A 17037-nucleotide genomic window follows, 5' to 3' on the forward strand; every position below is an offset into this window, starting at 1 on the left:
TCGGTTAATCCTGACAGAGGGGGGGGGGGTCGGTTAATCCTGACAGAGGGGGGGGGGTCGGTTAACCCTGACAGAGGGGGGGGGGGGGGGTCGGGTTAACCCTGACAGAGGGGGGGGGGGGTCGGGTTAACCCTGGCAGAGGAGGAGGGGGGGTCGGGTTAACCCTGGCAGAGGAGGAGGGGGGGGTCGGGTTAACCCTGGCAGAGGAGGAGGGGGGGGTCGGGTTAACCCTGGCAGAGGAGGAGGGGGGGGTCGGGTTAACCCTGACAGAGAGGTGGGGGGGGTCGGGTTAACCCTGGCAGAGGAGGAGGGGGGGGTCGGGTTAACCCTGGCAGAGGAGGAGGGGGGGGTCGGGTTATCCCTGGCAGAGGAGGAGGGGGGGTCGGGTTAACCCTGGCAGAGGAGGAGGGGGGGTCGGGTTAACCCTGGCAGAGGAGGAGGGGGGGGGTCGGGTTAACCCTGGCAGAGGAGGAGGGGGGGGGTCGGGTTAACCCTGACAGAGGGGGAGGGGGGGTCGGGTTAACCCTGGCAGAGGAGGAGGGGGGGTCGGGTTAACCCTGGCAGAGGAGGAGGGGGGGTCGGGTTAACCCTGGCAGAGGAGGAGGGGGGGTGTCGGGTTAACCCTGGCAGAGGAGGAGGGGGGGGTCGGGTTAACCCTGGCAGAGGAGGAGGGGGGGGTCGGGTTAACCCTGGCAGAGGAGGAGGGGGGGGTCGGGTTAACCCTGGCAGAGGAGGAGGGGGGGGGTCAGGTTAACCCTGACAGAGGGGGGGGGGTCGGTTAACCCTGACAGAGGGGGGGGGGGGTCGGTTAACCCTGACAGAGGGGGGGGGGTCGGGTTAACCCTGACAGAGGGGGGGGGTCGGGTTAACCCTGGCAGAGGAGGAGGGGGGGGTCGGGTTAACCCTGGCAGAGGAGGAGGGGGGGTCGGGTTAACCCTGGCAGAGGAGGAGGAGGAGGGGGGGGTCAGGTTAACCCTGACAGAGGGGGGGGTCGGTTTAATCCTGGCAGAGGAGGAGGGGGGGTCGGTTTAATCCTGGCAGAGGAGGAGGGGGGGTCGGTTTAATCCTGGCAGAGGAGGAGGGGGGGTCGGTTAACCCTGACAGAGGGGGGGGGGGTCGGTTAACCCTGGCAGAGGAGGAGGGGGGGTCAGGTTAACCCTGGCAGAGGAGGAGGAGGGGGGGGTCAGGTTAACCCTGACAGAGGGGGGGGGGGGTCGGGTCAGGGTAATCCTGACAGGGGGGGGGGGGTCGGGTCAGGGTAATCCTGACAGGGGGGGGGGGGTCGGGTCAGGTTAAGCCTGACAGGGGGGGGGGGTCGGGTCAGGTTAAGCCTGACAGGGGGGTGGGGGTCAGGTTAATCCTGGCAGAGGGGGGGGGGGGGTCAGGTTAATCCTGACAGAGGGGGGGGGGGGGGTCGGTTAACCCTGACAGAGGGGGGGGGGGGGGTCGGTTAATCCTGGCAGAGGAGGGGGGGGGGGTTGGTTAATCCTGGCAGAGGAGGGGGGGGGGGGGGGGGTTGGTTAATCCTGGCAGAGGGGGGGGCCGGTTGTTGGTTAATCCTGGCAGAGGGGGGGGCCGGTTTATCCTGGCAGAGGAGGGGGGGTCTGTTAGTCCTGGCAGAGGAGGAGAGCACTCTCTGGCTAGTGCCAGGGAACCCTCTCTCTGCCTAGTGCCAGAGGACTCTGTCCAGTGCCAGGGAACCCTCTCTCTAGTGCCAGAGGATGCCCTCTCTAGACCCAGCTGCTGTAGGAATGAGTTCTCCTCCTTGTTGAGACACCCTTTATTCACTCTTCAGTCTAAATGAGGGTAGTGTGTTGACTTCCCTGGGTACCATTCCTCTCACGCTTTTTAATATATCACCCTTCTTTCTTGATTCTCTGTTCTTTACCTTACCTCCTCCCTTGACGCCTCCACCCCCTGCTTTGTGGTACTCCTTGTTTAATCCAGTATCTTTCTGTCCCTTCTTTGTGATAAAAACACAAGTGTGTAATGTGTGCAAGATCTGGTTCCCCACTCCTCACTGCGAGCAGACGTGTGCACAAATGTCAATTCAATCTATAGGTGAGCGACTGACCTTTTCCTCTCAGTCCCGCCCTCCGCCCCGCGCCTCATGCTCCGTTCTTCCTCGTTCAGGTAAACACAGAAGCGCCTCTGTCTTGTCTTCTAGGAGCAGGTGGACATGCAGGCGATCCTGGCAGGGGTCCTCTCTCTGGGAAACGTTGTGTTTGAGCCCCAGGACAGCGGAGGGGTGAAAGTGTCCCCCAACTCTCGGGGATGGCTGAAGGCTGCAGCGGTGAGTGTGTAGGACTTCAGGGCGTTACCCATGGCCCCCGAGGCACCGCGCCTTGAAGCAGACACCATGCTGTAAGGAGATATTCTTGTCACAAATTGCCAGTGTCCTAAAAGTTCCGATTTTCGCCTGGAAGCCCCGTGACAAGCGCGGGTCTCCAAGATACAGGATGTTACCGTTAGTTGAGCCTTGGAGTCTGACTTCCCCAACACTCTTTCCTCTCACAGGACAAAGTTCTAAAGTTTGCAATGAGAGCTCTTTAACCTTCTGACGCACTCTCTTATGTTCTACACTTCTAAGCTTGACTCTATGGTTTATGAACCTAGGATCTCTTCCCCTAGTTACCCATCTCACATTCCAATAACACACGTGCTTTATGGCAACCTTTGCCTGGCTAACCCATACCTTCATGAGCCCTGCCCTCCTCGCATACATCGCTGCAGTGCCCCCCACACATCGCTGCAGTGCCCCCCACACATCGCTGCAGTGCCCCCCACACATCGCTGCAGTGCCCCCCACACATCGCTGCAGTGCCCCCCACACATCGCTGCAGTGCCCCCCACATATACACATCTCTGTAGTGCTCCCACTCACATTCATCTATGCCATGCTCTCACACACCTACATCTCTGTAGTGTCCCCCACACACGTATATCTCTGCAGTGCCCCCACACATACATCTCTGCTGTGCCTCCCACACACATACATCTCTACTGTGCCTCCCACACACATACATCTCTGCTGTGCCTCCCACACACATACATCTCTGGTGTGCCTCCCACACACATACATCTCTGTTGTGCCTCCCACACACATACATCTCTGTTGTGCCTCCCACACACATACATCCCTGCTGTGCCCACCCACACACATACATCCCTGTAGTGCCCACCCACACACATACATCTCTGTAGTGCCCCCCACACACATACATCTCTGTAGTGTCCCCCACACACATACATCTCTGTAGTGTCCCCCACACACATACATCTCTGTAGTGTCCCCCACACACATACATCTCTGTAGTGTCCCCCACACACATACATCTCTGTAGTGCCACCACACACGTACATCTCTGCAGTGCCCCCCACACGTACATATCTGCTGTGCCTCACACGCACATACATCTCTGCAGTGCCTCACACACACATATATATCTGCAGTGCCCCCACACACACATCTATGCAGTGCCCCCACACACACATCTATGCAGTGCCCCCACACACATACATCTCGCAAGTGCCCCCCACACAGATACATCTCTGCAGTGCCCCCACACACACACACACCCCTGCAGTGCCCCCACACACATACATCTCTGCTGTGCCTCCCACACACATACATCTCTGGTGTGCCTCCCACACACATACATCTCTGTTGTGCCTCCCACACACATACATCTCTGTTGTGCCTCCCACACACATACATCCCTGCTGTGCCCACCCACACACATACATCCCTGTAGTGCCCACCCACACACATACATCTCTGTAGTGCCCCCCACACACATACATCTCTGTAGTGTCCCCCACACACATACATCTCTGTAGTGTCCCCCACACACATACATCTCTGTAGTGTCCCCCACACACATACATCTCTGTAGTGTCCCCCACACACATACATCTCTGTAGTGTCCCCCACACACATACATCTCTGTAGTGTCCCCCACACACATACATCTCTGTAGTGCCCCCCACACGTACATATCTGCTGTGCCTCACACGCACATACATCTCTGCAGTGCCTCACACACACATATATATATCTGCAGTGCCCCCACACACACATCTATGCAGTGCCCCCACACACACATCTATGCAGTGCCCCCACACACATACATCTCGCAAGTGCCCCCCACACAGATACATCTCTGCAGTGCCCCCACACACACATACATCTCTGCAGTGCCCCCACACACACACACACCCCTGCAGTGCCCCCACACACATACATCTCTGCTGTGCCTCCCACACACATACATCTCTGCTGTGCCTCCCACACACACACATCTCTGCAGTGCCACACACACACACACACACACACATACATCTCTGCAGGGCCTCCCACACACATACATCTCTGCAGGGCCTCCCACACACATACATCTCTGCAGGGCCTCATTAATCCGCTCATTTCATCTGTATGATGAGACCTCATTGAGACCCTCCAGGTTGAATAGTCGCGCTATATAAATGATTATTGATTGATTATTGGTCTGTTTTGGGTCATTTCTAGCCACGCCTTTGCAGTTTGTATGAAGACCAGTGGCTTGGTTGGCCACGTGTGGCTTTGCCATGTGCGGCTTTGCCATGTGCTCGCTTGTGTTCTCGTGCACATATGGTTCTGCTTTTACATGTGCGTTAGTGTTGGAAATGGGATTTTTGGTAGGCTAGGGCATGTGCCAAAGCCCGGCAGAAACCACCACCCTAGTCAGGATAAGGGAGTTACACTCCTAAAATAACCCCTGCTCATCTCCTTGGTAGCTTGACATGAGCAGTCAGGCTTATCGTAGAGGCAGTGTGTAAAGCATTTGCACATAACCAGCAGTAATACAGAGTAAGCACTACAAAAGGACACAGCACCAGTTTAGAAAAATATCCAATATTTTTATATACTTAAGACAAGACCAAAAACGATAAAATTCCACAATACAGTTCTTACAAATCTTCAGTTATCAAAATATGCTTGAAAAACAGTTCCTTGATGTAGATAGCTCCATCCGGGGCTATCATGGCGTCGTGAGCAAACAAATCCAAACCGTCCTGGCTGACCACGGTGTCGCAGGCCAGCTACGATGTACGGAAGACCCGCAAGCAGTACCCTTTAGAAATGCAGGGCGTCGGCGACCTCTCGTTAAGCTTCTGAAAGCACGGCATCCGCAGGTGTCAGTTCCGGAGGTCGGTGCAGGAGTTGTCGGGGCCCTCAAAGTCACACGCGCTGCAGATCGAGAACTCCGCTCTGTTGAAGTCAGAAGCGCTGGCATCGGCAGGCTCCGGGTGCTGCTGTGCGTAGTGCAGCGGTGCGGCATGCGGAGCTCTCAGGTCGCGGTGCGAGCAGTGGCTCGGTGGCAGTGGCTGATGGCAGTCATCGGTGAGACCAGGGTCACTGTGCGAAGTGAATGCGGTGCTGGCAGGTCGCAGTGCAAGCAGCGTCGTCGTCGTTGCTGAAGCGCTGTCGTCATCTGACGATACTGGAGTCAATGGCACCGGCATCAGTAGGCCAAGCCTGCGGTGCGGGATGAGAGTGGTGCATTGTGTAACTTTACGAGCGGTGCCCTCGAACCATGGTGCAAGCGGCGGCGTTGATTTTTGTCATGGAGCATCGTCGTTGGGGATACCAAGGCGTCGTCATGAAGCGAGGTGGTGCAGAGTGCAGGGCTCACAGGTCGCGGTGTGAGCAGAGGCTCAGTGGCGGCGTCGGCAGGCGTCCTCAGTGACACCAGATTCTTGGTGCTGTGTTGCGGTGGTGCCCTCTGTGGTGCCTTCAGGACACTGAGTCGGCAGCGTCGTCGTAGACGGCGTCGGGTTGCTTTTCTTCTTTTGCAGCACAAAACACACAGTTCCCAGTGCTGAGGGCAGAGGAGCTTGAAGTCTTTGCTGTTCCTGAGACTTCTTGAACAGGGGACAAGATCTACCTCAAGCCCTTGGAGAAACTACCAAACGTAGATTGCAGAAAATTCAATCCAGTCCTTTCACTGCCCAAGACAGAAGCAGCCCCTGCAGGCCAACACAGTAAAGCACATAGCAAAGTGGTAGTTCCTCCTCACATCTTCTCCAGCTCTTCTTCTTGGTCCAAAAGAGTTCTAAGGTTCAGGGGTCTAGGCCCCAATATTTATATCCCCAAATACTTTGATCTCTTAGGCAGAGAGTGTCTGTGCACAGCCAGAACCAGTTCTGAATTCTCTGGTGTGAATTCCTGGCAGGAGGTGGAGACGGCATTGTCAGAGGCAGACCAGGCCCTTTGAGGTGCTAGGAAATCTCCTCCCCCTTCCCAAATTGCAGCCCAGGTCTATTCAGCCCTTTTCTGACCCACCTAGACTATCTGGAGCCACTCCTGCTCCCCAGCCTTCCGTCATCCAAAACCCAGGCAGGCAATCCACATTCCAGCAGAGGCACACAGGATGACTGAGCAAGAAAATACCTACTTTCTAAAAGTGGTATTTTCAAACACAGAATATAAAGTTCACCTTCACTAAAAGATGCATCTTTAGAGTCTGAGTTCAGGCATACTAAACTTTAGTTTCCTACCTAATTCCCCTGGCCAGTTACGTATATAAGATGTTATAAACAAACTCCCCATTCTGTCCTAAGGGGAACAGTTAGCCTTGCAATAGCGAAAAACGAAATTGGCCGTTTTTCACTATCAGGACATGCCACACACACACCAGGGCATGTCCTACCTTTCACATACACTGCACCCGACCCACAGAGGTACCTTGGGCCTACCTTAGGGGTGGCTGACATGTAAGAAAAGGGAAGGTTAGGGACTGGCAAGTGTGTGCACTGGCCAAGTCGACATGGCAGTTACAAACTGCGCGCAGACTCCACAATGGCGAGTCTGAGTTCGCTTTTCCGGGCTACTCACGTGGGTGGCACAATCAGTGCTGCAGGCCCACGAGTAGCATTTGATTCACAGGCCCTGGCACACTCAGTGCACTTTACTAGGGACTAACAAGTAAATCAAATATCCAATCATGGAAACACCAATCCATAACACAATTTACCACAGGAGCACTTGCACTTTACCACTGATCAGCAGTGAGAAAAGTGTGCAGAAACACCATGCCAGCAAAAACAGAGTCAAAATTGGGAGGTCAGAAAGCAAAAACTCCGGGGAAACACGCCAAACGATGCTAAATCTGACAGTTGGCGTACGGGTGGCCTCAGCTCTTGGGGTTGGTATGAGGACACAATGTTCTTTGAGGGTGTTTTTAGTGTATGTTCATAGCATCCTGCTGTGACTGGCACACACACACACCTGCACAACAACACACACCCTCATCCCACACCCTGCATCCCATACTCCACTCCTCACATCACACTTCACATCCCACACTTCACATCCCACACTTCACATCCCACACTTCACATCCCACACTTCACATCCCACACTTCACATCCCACACTTCACATCCCACACTTCACATCCCACACTTCACATCCCACACTTCACATCCCACACTTCACATCCCACACTTCACATCCCACACTTCACATCCCACACTTCACATCCCACACTTCACATCCCACACTTCACATCCCACACTTCATATCCCACACTTCACATCCCACACTTCACATCCCACACTTCACATCCCACACTTCACATCCCACACTTCACATCCCACACTTCACATCCCACACTTCACATCCCACACTTCACATCCCACACTTCACATCCCACACTTCACATCCCACACTTCACATCCCACACTTCACATCCCACACTTCACATCCCACACTTCACATCCCACACTTCACATCCCACACTTCACATCCCACACTTCACATCCCACACTTCACATCCCACACTTCACATCCCACACTTCACATCCCACACTTCACATCCCACACTTCACATCCCACACTTCACATCCCACACTTCACATCACACACTTCACATCCCACACTTCACATCACACACACACTTCACATCACACACTTCACATCACACACACACTTCACATCACACACTTCACATCACACACTTCACATCACACACTTCACATCACACACTTCACATCACACACTTCACATCACACACTTCACATCACACACTTCACATCACACACTTCACATCACACACTTCACATCACACACTCTATGCTCCACATTCTGCGCTCCACATTCTGCGCTCCACATTCTGCGCTCCACATTCTGCGCCCCACATTCTGCACTGCACATTCCACCCCCCACATTCAACATGCCACATCCCTCGCACTCCACACCTCACAATCCCCACTCCACATCCTACAATCCACACCTCACATGGCACAATCCCACACTCTGCACCCCACACCCCATATCCCACACACTCCACATCCCACTCTCCACATCCCTCATCCCAAACTCCACATTCAACATGCCACATTCCAAGCTCCACATCCCATGCTCTACATTCAACATGCCACATCCCAGGCAACAGATCCCACGCTCCAAATCCCACGCTCCAAATCCCACGCGCCACATCCACCCTCTCCTCTTCAATGATTTTGCCTTGTTCTCCCACAGTCTCAGTTTGGTGTCCAGGAGGAGGAGCTGCTGAAATGCCTGGTCTGCACCATCTCTGTTACACGGGGGGAGTCCATCCAGAGGTTGCACACCCAGCAGCAGGCCGAAGGTAAGGATGGATTCAGGAGCACCGTGATTATCTACCTCTTACCCATCATTACATTGTAACATCTCGCATACATCATTGTCACATGTTGAAAAGTTTGTTTGATGTTCACTTGTATGTTAGAAACCGAGGGATAATAGTACATCATGGATCCGCACAGTAGGGCGGGGGAGGGTCAGCCCTTTACTGCCGAACACTTCATTGCATCAACATTTCCTTCAGGTGTATTCAGAATACTCCACAAAATGCGCGACTTCACTCACAGGAAACGGTATTGCACATTTTAATAAAAAGACCGCGACGTACAGTTACGTTCAGGTTGAAATCCGTGTGGAATAGCAGCAGTCGGTGTCAATATTGATAAATACATATCCCCTATTGGGACAATCAGAAGGATTAACATAGCATGGAAATGTCTTGTAACTGGCATAAACAAAGAAGACCATCTTTAGACCTGACTGCACCTGCAGAAGGCCCAAGATATTTTAACTCGAAGACCGCCACACTCGCATTAACCCCAAAACATCCGCCCTTCGCATCCAGGTTGACACCCGGATAAAACTGAATGTGGCTCTTCGTAGGTGTCTTACAGAACATGGACATAGGTTTTATTTGCAAGTTTCAGAACTTTTCATATTCCTCAACCTTTTTAAAATGGTGATTAGTGTAAACTCACTAATACACATGATGTAGGCAGGCAAGTGACATTATTAAATAAATACATCTAGCAGTTTTGAGAGAGTGTTGGGTAAGCACGCACACTTACCACTGTGCTATGAAGGCTCGGGTTTTCTCCGGCCCACTCGCCACACCTGGGACAGAGTTTACTGACTCCGACTGGGCTGCCGGCCTCATGCACGCAGCACAACAGGATTTAATGAGGGATGAATCCGTCTCTGTGGATCCCGTCCCCCACAACAAACCTCCTATCCTTGGAACAAGGCTTCAGGGAAGGAGTCTTTAATCTAATATACATGTATATGTGTGTGTGCTCTAAAGAAAGAGAGAGAGAAATGTAGGACTTGGGGCACGATGTACTAATATCAGGAATATCCGATTTCCTAATTGCGACTCACTCTGAAGCGCAGTTAAGAAATCCGTGTTCCTAATGTACGAAACTCCAAGAGTTTCACCAGTGAATCCGAGGGGGTTGCAAACAGACCTGCCCCATGAATATTAATGAGGTCGGCTGCAATATGCGACCCGTGAGGAATCGCAGCCCTTACTGGGATTGTGACCTGCCGGGCTCGGCAAACCACCTTGTCTCTCATAGATTTTTAATGAAGTAAATATTTTTTTTAACGTGGCCGGTTTCCTTAAAGGAAAATGGGATGCGTTTCAAAAGAAAAAAATGAAACTTTGCAGATGACAGCCTGCTCTTAAATATTATTTGCATTCTCAAAGGGGAGGGGTCTTTCGGGGACCACTTACACTTCACGAATGGGTTACCCCCAGTCTCAAACTGGTGGTAAAATATTACTGGTTTGCGACGGGAGTTGGGTCACAAAACAGTTATGGCCTCCATACTGATGCAATGTTTGGGAGGGAGGCCCTAAACCCGCTCCTTCCAAATACCGAAACGCAAAAGCAAAACGCGGTTCTGTTACCCAGTCGTATTTTGGCTCCTATACACTGGGGACATCATTTTTCCAGTTGCAGCGCTTGTTAATCTCGCCCTAAATGTTTTAAGTGCTGGTTCTGGTCAGAGCAGTGCCAGCATTTAGTCCTATTTCTATGTCAATGTCCGTCCGTGTTTTTGTGCTGAAGATCTGGTCTCCCTTCCTGAGCAGAACTGTGAATATTGACGATTATGCCTATTCGGGTACCACTGGGGGGGACACCTGTGCATATGAATGTGCGAGAGTCGACCACAAGGTGTGGGGGCTCCTCCAGCAGCGAGGGGGGGTGTACACCTCTCGTGCGAACCGATGCTGTGAAGATGAACCCCGAATGACCCCTGCTAAGCAGCACCGCCCCTCCCGGATGCGGCATTACCGCATCATTATGTGTGCTCACCCTGGTGACGTGGCCAGGGCTGAGCTCGCATCAAGCATTTCACACACTTCCTGCAGTTTGTCCTGCAGATATGTGTTTGCTTAAACCCCCTCCATCGCCTCTCGCCAATGGAAATGCATTTCCCGCACACTCAGCAGCCTGGGGTTCACTCGGAGCCAGTCAGCAGTCTGTCTTTAAGATGCGACGAGTGATATCTTAGGAGCTGGGCCTGCAGCCCTGTGTTTCTGATTAACTCGTGGGAGGAGGAAGGCAGGGGCCTGGGGGTCGGTGGTCGGTGGTCTGTGGTCGGCTGCGCTGACGCGGACCCTGCCGGATGCTGTGCAGAAGTTTGAGTTCCAGATACAAGTTCTGCCAAAGTTTGTATCATTGCGCCATCTGGTGGTGGAGCCCGGAATCTACTCTTTATAGGGCCGGCTATTCAAGCAGGAGGCATGAGGGTGAGACTGAGCGCTATGCTCGGATTAGGGGCGTAGCTTCCGAGGGGTGTTTGGGGTGTTGCGCCCCCTAACACATGTATTATTTAATAAAACTCTTGGGTACAGGGGCTTTCAGGGGTCGGATTTTACCTGATCTTTTTCAATCCTCACTCAAAACAAGCATTGGCATAGCCAATAGGTGTCGCCTTTGGGACCTTATAAGTGTTCAGCCACGCAACAGTTAATGTTGTTGTAGTAAGGATATTGTGCCGCATAACTAAATACTTATAAGGTCCCGAAAGCGAGACCTATTGGCTATGCCGATGCTATGGATGTTTCATGTTTTATACCTCAGGAACACGGCAGGCATGTTTAAACTGCATGTGATACTCCAGGGATACCAGAGAACAGGTGTGACCGGCACATGCACAATTCTATTTTCTTCACTAATAAGGGGGTGGCAAATTGTGGGGTTGACACCTACTGGCTGGGGCAGGGAGTGACACACTTGCGATGACACTTGCTGGCCGTGGCTTGTAGTGCTGCTCTACAGTGGTACGTACTAGAGAGGGCTGCGAGACCTACTTTTGCAGCAACACCTACTAGCAGTCCACGGCAGCTCTGCCCTTCGAGCGACTCACTGGTGGTAAATTATGTGGAGCTCTGGTGCTGCCGTCAGGAGGGCTCCTGAGGCAAAGGCTGGCAAAGACTGGCGGTATGGCCTTTACACAGTGACACCTGCTGGCCTGAGCAGGAAGTGCTGCCTTTCCAGTAGCAGTGGCTAGTAGTGCTGCACTGCAGTGGCCCCTGGGGGCCAGAGAAGGGGCTCTCTCTCATACTAATATCATCAGAGCAAGTCTGGAAGTGCTGCTCAGCCACTGACACCCAACAGCTAGCGGGTGCTTTTACTGCTATGCCTGCAGCTCGGGACCAGGAGTGCTGCTCTTATGGTGACCCCGTTGACTGGAGCTGGAATTTTGGCTCTCCCAGTGACGTCTGCTGGCAGGCAGTGTTGCTTTTACAGTGGCACTTGTTGGCCGGTCATTGAACAGCTACACCTGCTGGCCGGGGATGGAACTGCCGTGTCTGCTGCTGTCTGCCCCCTGGCCCACGATGGAACCTTGAGCACCTTCCTCAGAGTTGTGACCTGAGCGTGCACCCCAGTGATATTGCATTCAGTAAAAATGTGTGACTCACTTAACATGCACCTGCCTTTCTTTAAGAAACGCGCACATAAGATCGGTATGGTAAAAATGTAGATTGGTATGGTAAATATGTAAAAAAAAAAAAAAAAAAAAAAAAGCATAGTCACATAAAAAAAAACTCATGCAAACGCAGTTCTATCATCACCATGTTTAAGTCCAGATATATGACTACAAGGAATTCACAAGAGTTTAGGCTTGAAAACTGCAAAAGATGCCACTATCTAGGAGTACTCCTGGTGATCATGATGCACGTTTATCACGCAAGTGCACATTCACTTGTTAAAATGTTACTTTTCAGGGGACATTGTTGCGCGCGCATCCCTCGCATGCTTCATACGTCCTCACGATCGCGGTGAAAATGAAAGCACGTGAAGGATGCACGCGTAGCAATGACTGGAGAGGAGGAGCGAGGCGCGCGTGCTTGTGCACATAACTGCAAGTTGGTGGCCGGCGGGTAGCAGTTTGAAAAGCCCCTTACTAAAGTCGAGCAAGCAGCGCATGCGCTGCTCTAGGCTCGACCTAAACGCTCACATACCCTCTCGACTCTGTTTTGAAGGCCATAAAACATTGTTAGCTTACAAAACACTGTCTTTTAAGCAGCCCTCACAATCCGCACTCCCTTTCCAGTGGTCCATAAGCCCCCCTCATAGTCTGCTTCTCCTATAATGAGTAATGAGATAGGTCGGATTGTCGGAAAATCTGAAACCCCCGTAACCGCCAAAGCCACGCCCCTGTGTTAAGTAATCCCATGGTGGCCACCTCTGAGTCTGCTGATTGCACCAACACCTTTTGCGGACCGGTATCTAATAGAACTTCGCTCAGCACCCTCCTAGTATTAGTGGACATACACATTCAGCCATGAATATATTGCAATCACAAACAGTGGAACTAATTTGAAAAAACAAATGGACTCTTGTATTGTCTTCACTCCTGAGAAAAGAAACCCAATGATTGTACACAATTTGTGCTAAAAGGATTCTAGATTAACTTTATTTGTGATTCCAATATATTCATGGCTGAACGTGTCGGTCCACTGATCTAGGAGGCTGCTGCACGAGGTTCTGTTTGATACATATCTGGTGTACATTAGATTTCTATTGTACTAAGTGTCACCTTTGGTCGTAGGGTGTCAGAACAGTAATAGCACCTCCAGACTACTACAATTGGCTTTAAGCAAATATTTGCACACATAATTGAACTGACAAGAGGTAAATTTTTGGTTTGAGGTGTGGTAATTTTTCCAGTAGAGACCACTACTACCACACTTAATTTCATTACCTTTCACGGACCTTCAAGATGTCTGTGTGAAGCCCCTCTGATCCCCCATCCCAGCCGAGTATAAGTTCATTTTAGTCTGTGTGTTTGTAAGCCTGGCCGCCTCACATCAGGTGCCCGATGGCTGTTCACACAGGCAGGCTCTGCAGTCAAATGACCATATTTAAGGGCTGTGGGCCATTTCGGAACCGGACTATCCGTGGAGACGGTCAGCAGTAATCACTCTGTTCGAGGCATATGAGCTGCAGATTACACACTTTTGCATAGATCGCCATCTGGTGTTGGGCCCGGATGTTTGCAATTTGTTTTTCCTCTTGGAAAGTCTTTGGAAGTCACGAGGTCGGTGACTCCTCCTTTGGATCGTATTGCGCATGGGCTTCGGCTCCATCCTCAGATTGTTTTTTTCCGCCATCGGACTTGGATGTAATCTTCGCACTCCGGTTCCGAACAGTTTCCAGATCGATGCGGAATCCTCACCCCACATCGCGGTATTGTTTCGATCGCGATCTCCTCAATCAACGCACCTTCTCATCGGCAAACCTTCGGTTATAATGTCGTTGACGGCGGCCTTCGGGCCTACCCAAGCTCCGGTCCCGGCTGATGGAAAGAACTCCATTCAAGAAGTGCCCTCGATGTGGGTCCAAATTCCCCCACACCGATCTTCATGAGGTATGCAACCTCTGCCTCTCCCCTGAACAAGGCTCGAGACTGTCTGGCCTGTAAGTCTTTCCGATCGAAAAAGACTATTCGGGACCGAAGAGCCAGAAGGAACATGGCACACTCCTCGACCTCCGTTCCAGTTGATATCTTCGGAGACGACATCTAAGATCCGGGACAGCAGCGCACCGAAGAGGACCTCGTTGGTGTTCCGAGGCCGATGAGTCAGATGTGGAAGACATCACTCCGGCGCAGAGGGTCGTGAGTACTATTACCCCCCCCCCCCCCCACACCCGCGCCAACAAACAAAAAGGCTTCGGTCACGCCTTCGCCTCCGGGCCTAAGCAAGACCAGAGATACTGCTTCACACACCCCACCTTTGGGCCCGGTGAAGAAGCCAAGTAAGCCCTCCGGCGGCTCGGGCTCGAGCCAGCCTACCAGCGGTGCCGAGAAACACACTTCAGCACCGATAAAGAAACCGGCCTCTACCTTGACACCGAGCTCCGCACCGAAGCCCTCTGGGTCGAAACCCAGCTCTTCCGTACCGACGCCATCTTCGGTACCGACCAAACCCCATAAGGCCCTCGGCACCGACACTTCCAAGCCGAAGCCCATCTCGGCGCGGACCAAGAAATCAGAGGTTCCCAAGCCCGGTGCTAAGCAAACTGGCACGGAAAAGCCTAAAAAGACATCGGCCCCGACTCCTTCAGCGCAGACGGACCAAACACTTTCACAGGAACTATTTAAACCGGATCCCTTGCAAAAAACTCTCACCAAGGATCCAAAAACTGGACATCTGGCACTCTCTTCCAAAAAGAGACATTTGGACAAACTGGCTCCGCCTCCACCTCCAAAGAGGAAGGACTCTGCTACCTCTCCTTTCAGAATACCTTCCCCACCTCCTCCACCCTCTCCACCTCCACCCCCTCTGCCTTCTCCACCCCCACCTCATCGATCTCCAACCCCGTCTCCAGACGATGATGATCAGGGGGACCCATATCACGATATAGGGGATGTGCCCCAAGACCCCACCCCTACAGGATCCCCAGACCCATGGGACGACTACAATAACCCAGATATCCCCGACGTCCCACAAGATGACCTTTACCCTTCCAGGCCATCTCCACCGGAAGACTCATTAGGGTTCCACCATCTACTTCAAAGGGCGGCACACTATCACGGGGTAGACTTGCACACTGACCCAGTGGAGGAGGATTCCCTTCTCGACACATTTGATACCATACATAGGTCTACCTCCATACTACCTATGCTTAAGGGGGTGGTAAAGCATGCGCCAGAGGTTTTTAAAGACCCAGTTAGGGCCAGGGTCATTAACCCACGCATAGACAAAAAATACAAAGCTGCCCCCACAGATCCCGCCTATATCAAAGGGCCAGCGCCACTGGATTCCCTAGTGGTTTCCACTGCACGAAAAAGAACAAACTCCCAGGCGTCCGGCGAAGCACCACCACCCGACAAAGAGTCAAAGCTACTGGACGCATCAGGAAAGCGCACTGCGTCACAGGCAGCCAATATATGGCGTATCGCCAACACGCAAGCGCTATTTGCCAGATACGATAGGGCACATTATGATGAATTAGAAACCATAATGCACCACCTCCCTGAAAAATATAAAACTAGGGCCAATGAATTAATTCAAGAGGGTAAGACAATGACTAACACCTCTATACGCTGTGCCTTAGATGCAGCAGACACAGCCTCCAGGGCCATTAATACTAGCGTCCTCCTCCGTCGCCATGCTTGGCCTAGAATATCAGGATTTAAACCAGAGGTACAAGCCTCCATCCTTAATCATCCCTTTGACCAGGAACACCTATTCGGCCCAAAGGTAGATGAGGCCCTCGAAAAAATGAAGAAGGACACGGATACGGCGAAGTCCATGGGAGCCCTACAGTCACACCCTCCTAGGCGCTCCTTTCGCCACTCTTCCTCTAGAGGCTACTTCTCAGATAGCGCGTCCACTTCCTACAAATCCCCCACTCAGTCCACCTTCACAAGGGGTTATTGTAGGAGAGTAGGGTCTGCTATCCTATGGTCACCCCAAATTTTTGCTTTTTGCTTTTTGCTTCACTGGTTTTTGACATATTGAGGCTGTGGGCCTGCTAATCAGACCCCCAGCCTGCTGTTCTCTCTAACTAAATTGACACTATGCACCCTAGGTGCATAACCAATTGGAATTGGATCACCCTGTAAGCACCTGTACCAGTGTACACTAGGTACCCAGGGCATTGGTGTATCTAAGGCCTACCAGGGGCTGCAGCATGTATTATGCCACCCCTGGCCTAGCAATTTTACACAACTGGCTGATCACTCAGCTGGGGTAAGTTGGTGTAACCACCTCTTACTTAGGTGTAGTATACCTATACCTAACCTTAAATGGGACACATGGTAACCTATAAGTCACTCCTATGGCAGGCCTTGACAATCCTGAAGGCAGAGTGCTTGGTTCCATGTGAGATGGTGCTCTGGCATGAGCTGAGCCTGTCTGCAGTGGTCGGAACAACTTCCTTCTACCCTTTCCAGATATCGTCATACCATATACTCTTAAGTGCATTATGAACCTCGCGGGTAAATGCTATCTTTGGTTTGGCTTTATCAAAACATGTCGAGTAAGGTGTCATACGAATTGGAATACTAACCCTTCGCCAATTCTGGTGACGGGGTTAGCATTCCACCCTTCTAGAGGGACACGACATTTACAGTACCTGAAACCCGGGTAAAATCAGACATAGCCTCAGCTCCACAAAATGGATGCTGCCACCACAGACACAAGTCTGCCCTCCTGCTGCTGGAAGTCCTTCCAGCTTGGGAGACGTGG

At 52.1% G+C, this 17037-nt stretch overlaps 1 protein-coding gene across 1 annotated transcript in view; it reads left to right on the forward strand.

The window, feature by feature from the left end:
• Positions 1-17037, forward strand: part of LOC146863614 (myosin-IIIb-like) — a 547606-nt gene that overhangs the window by 291849 nt on the left and 238720 nt on the right. The window contains exons 8-9 of the mRNA XM_085627644.1: positions 2168-2293; positions 8524-8632. Coding sequence (XP_085483770.1) covers positions 2168-2293; positions 8524-8632 — 235 coding nt within the window. The remainder of the gene's footprint in view (positions 1-2167; positions 2294-8523; positions 8633-17037) is intronic.

This window comes from Triturus cristatus, chromosome 2_1, assembly GCF_964204655.1.
Source record: "Triturus cristatus chromosome 2_1, aTriCri1.1, whole genome shotgun sequence".
Taxonomy (NCBI): Eukaryota; Metazoa; Chordata; class Amphibia; order Caudata; family Salamandridae; genus Triturus; species Triturus cristatus.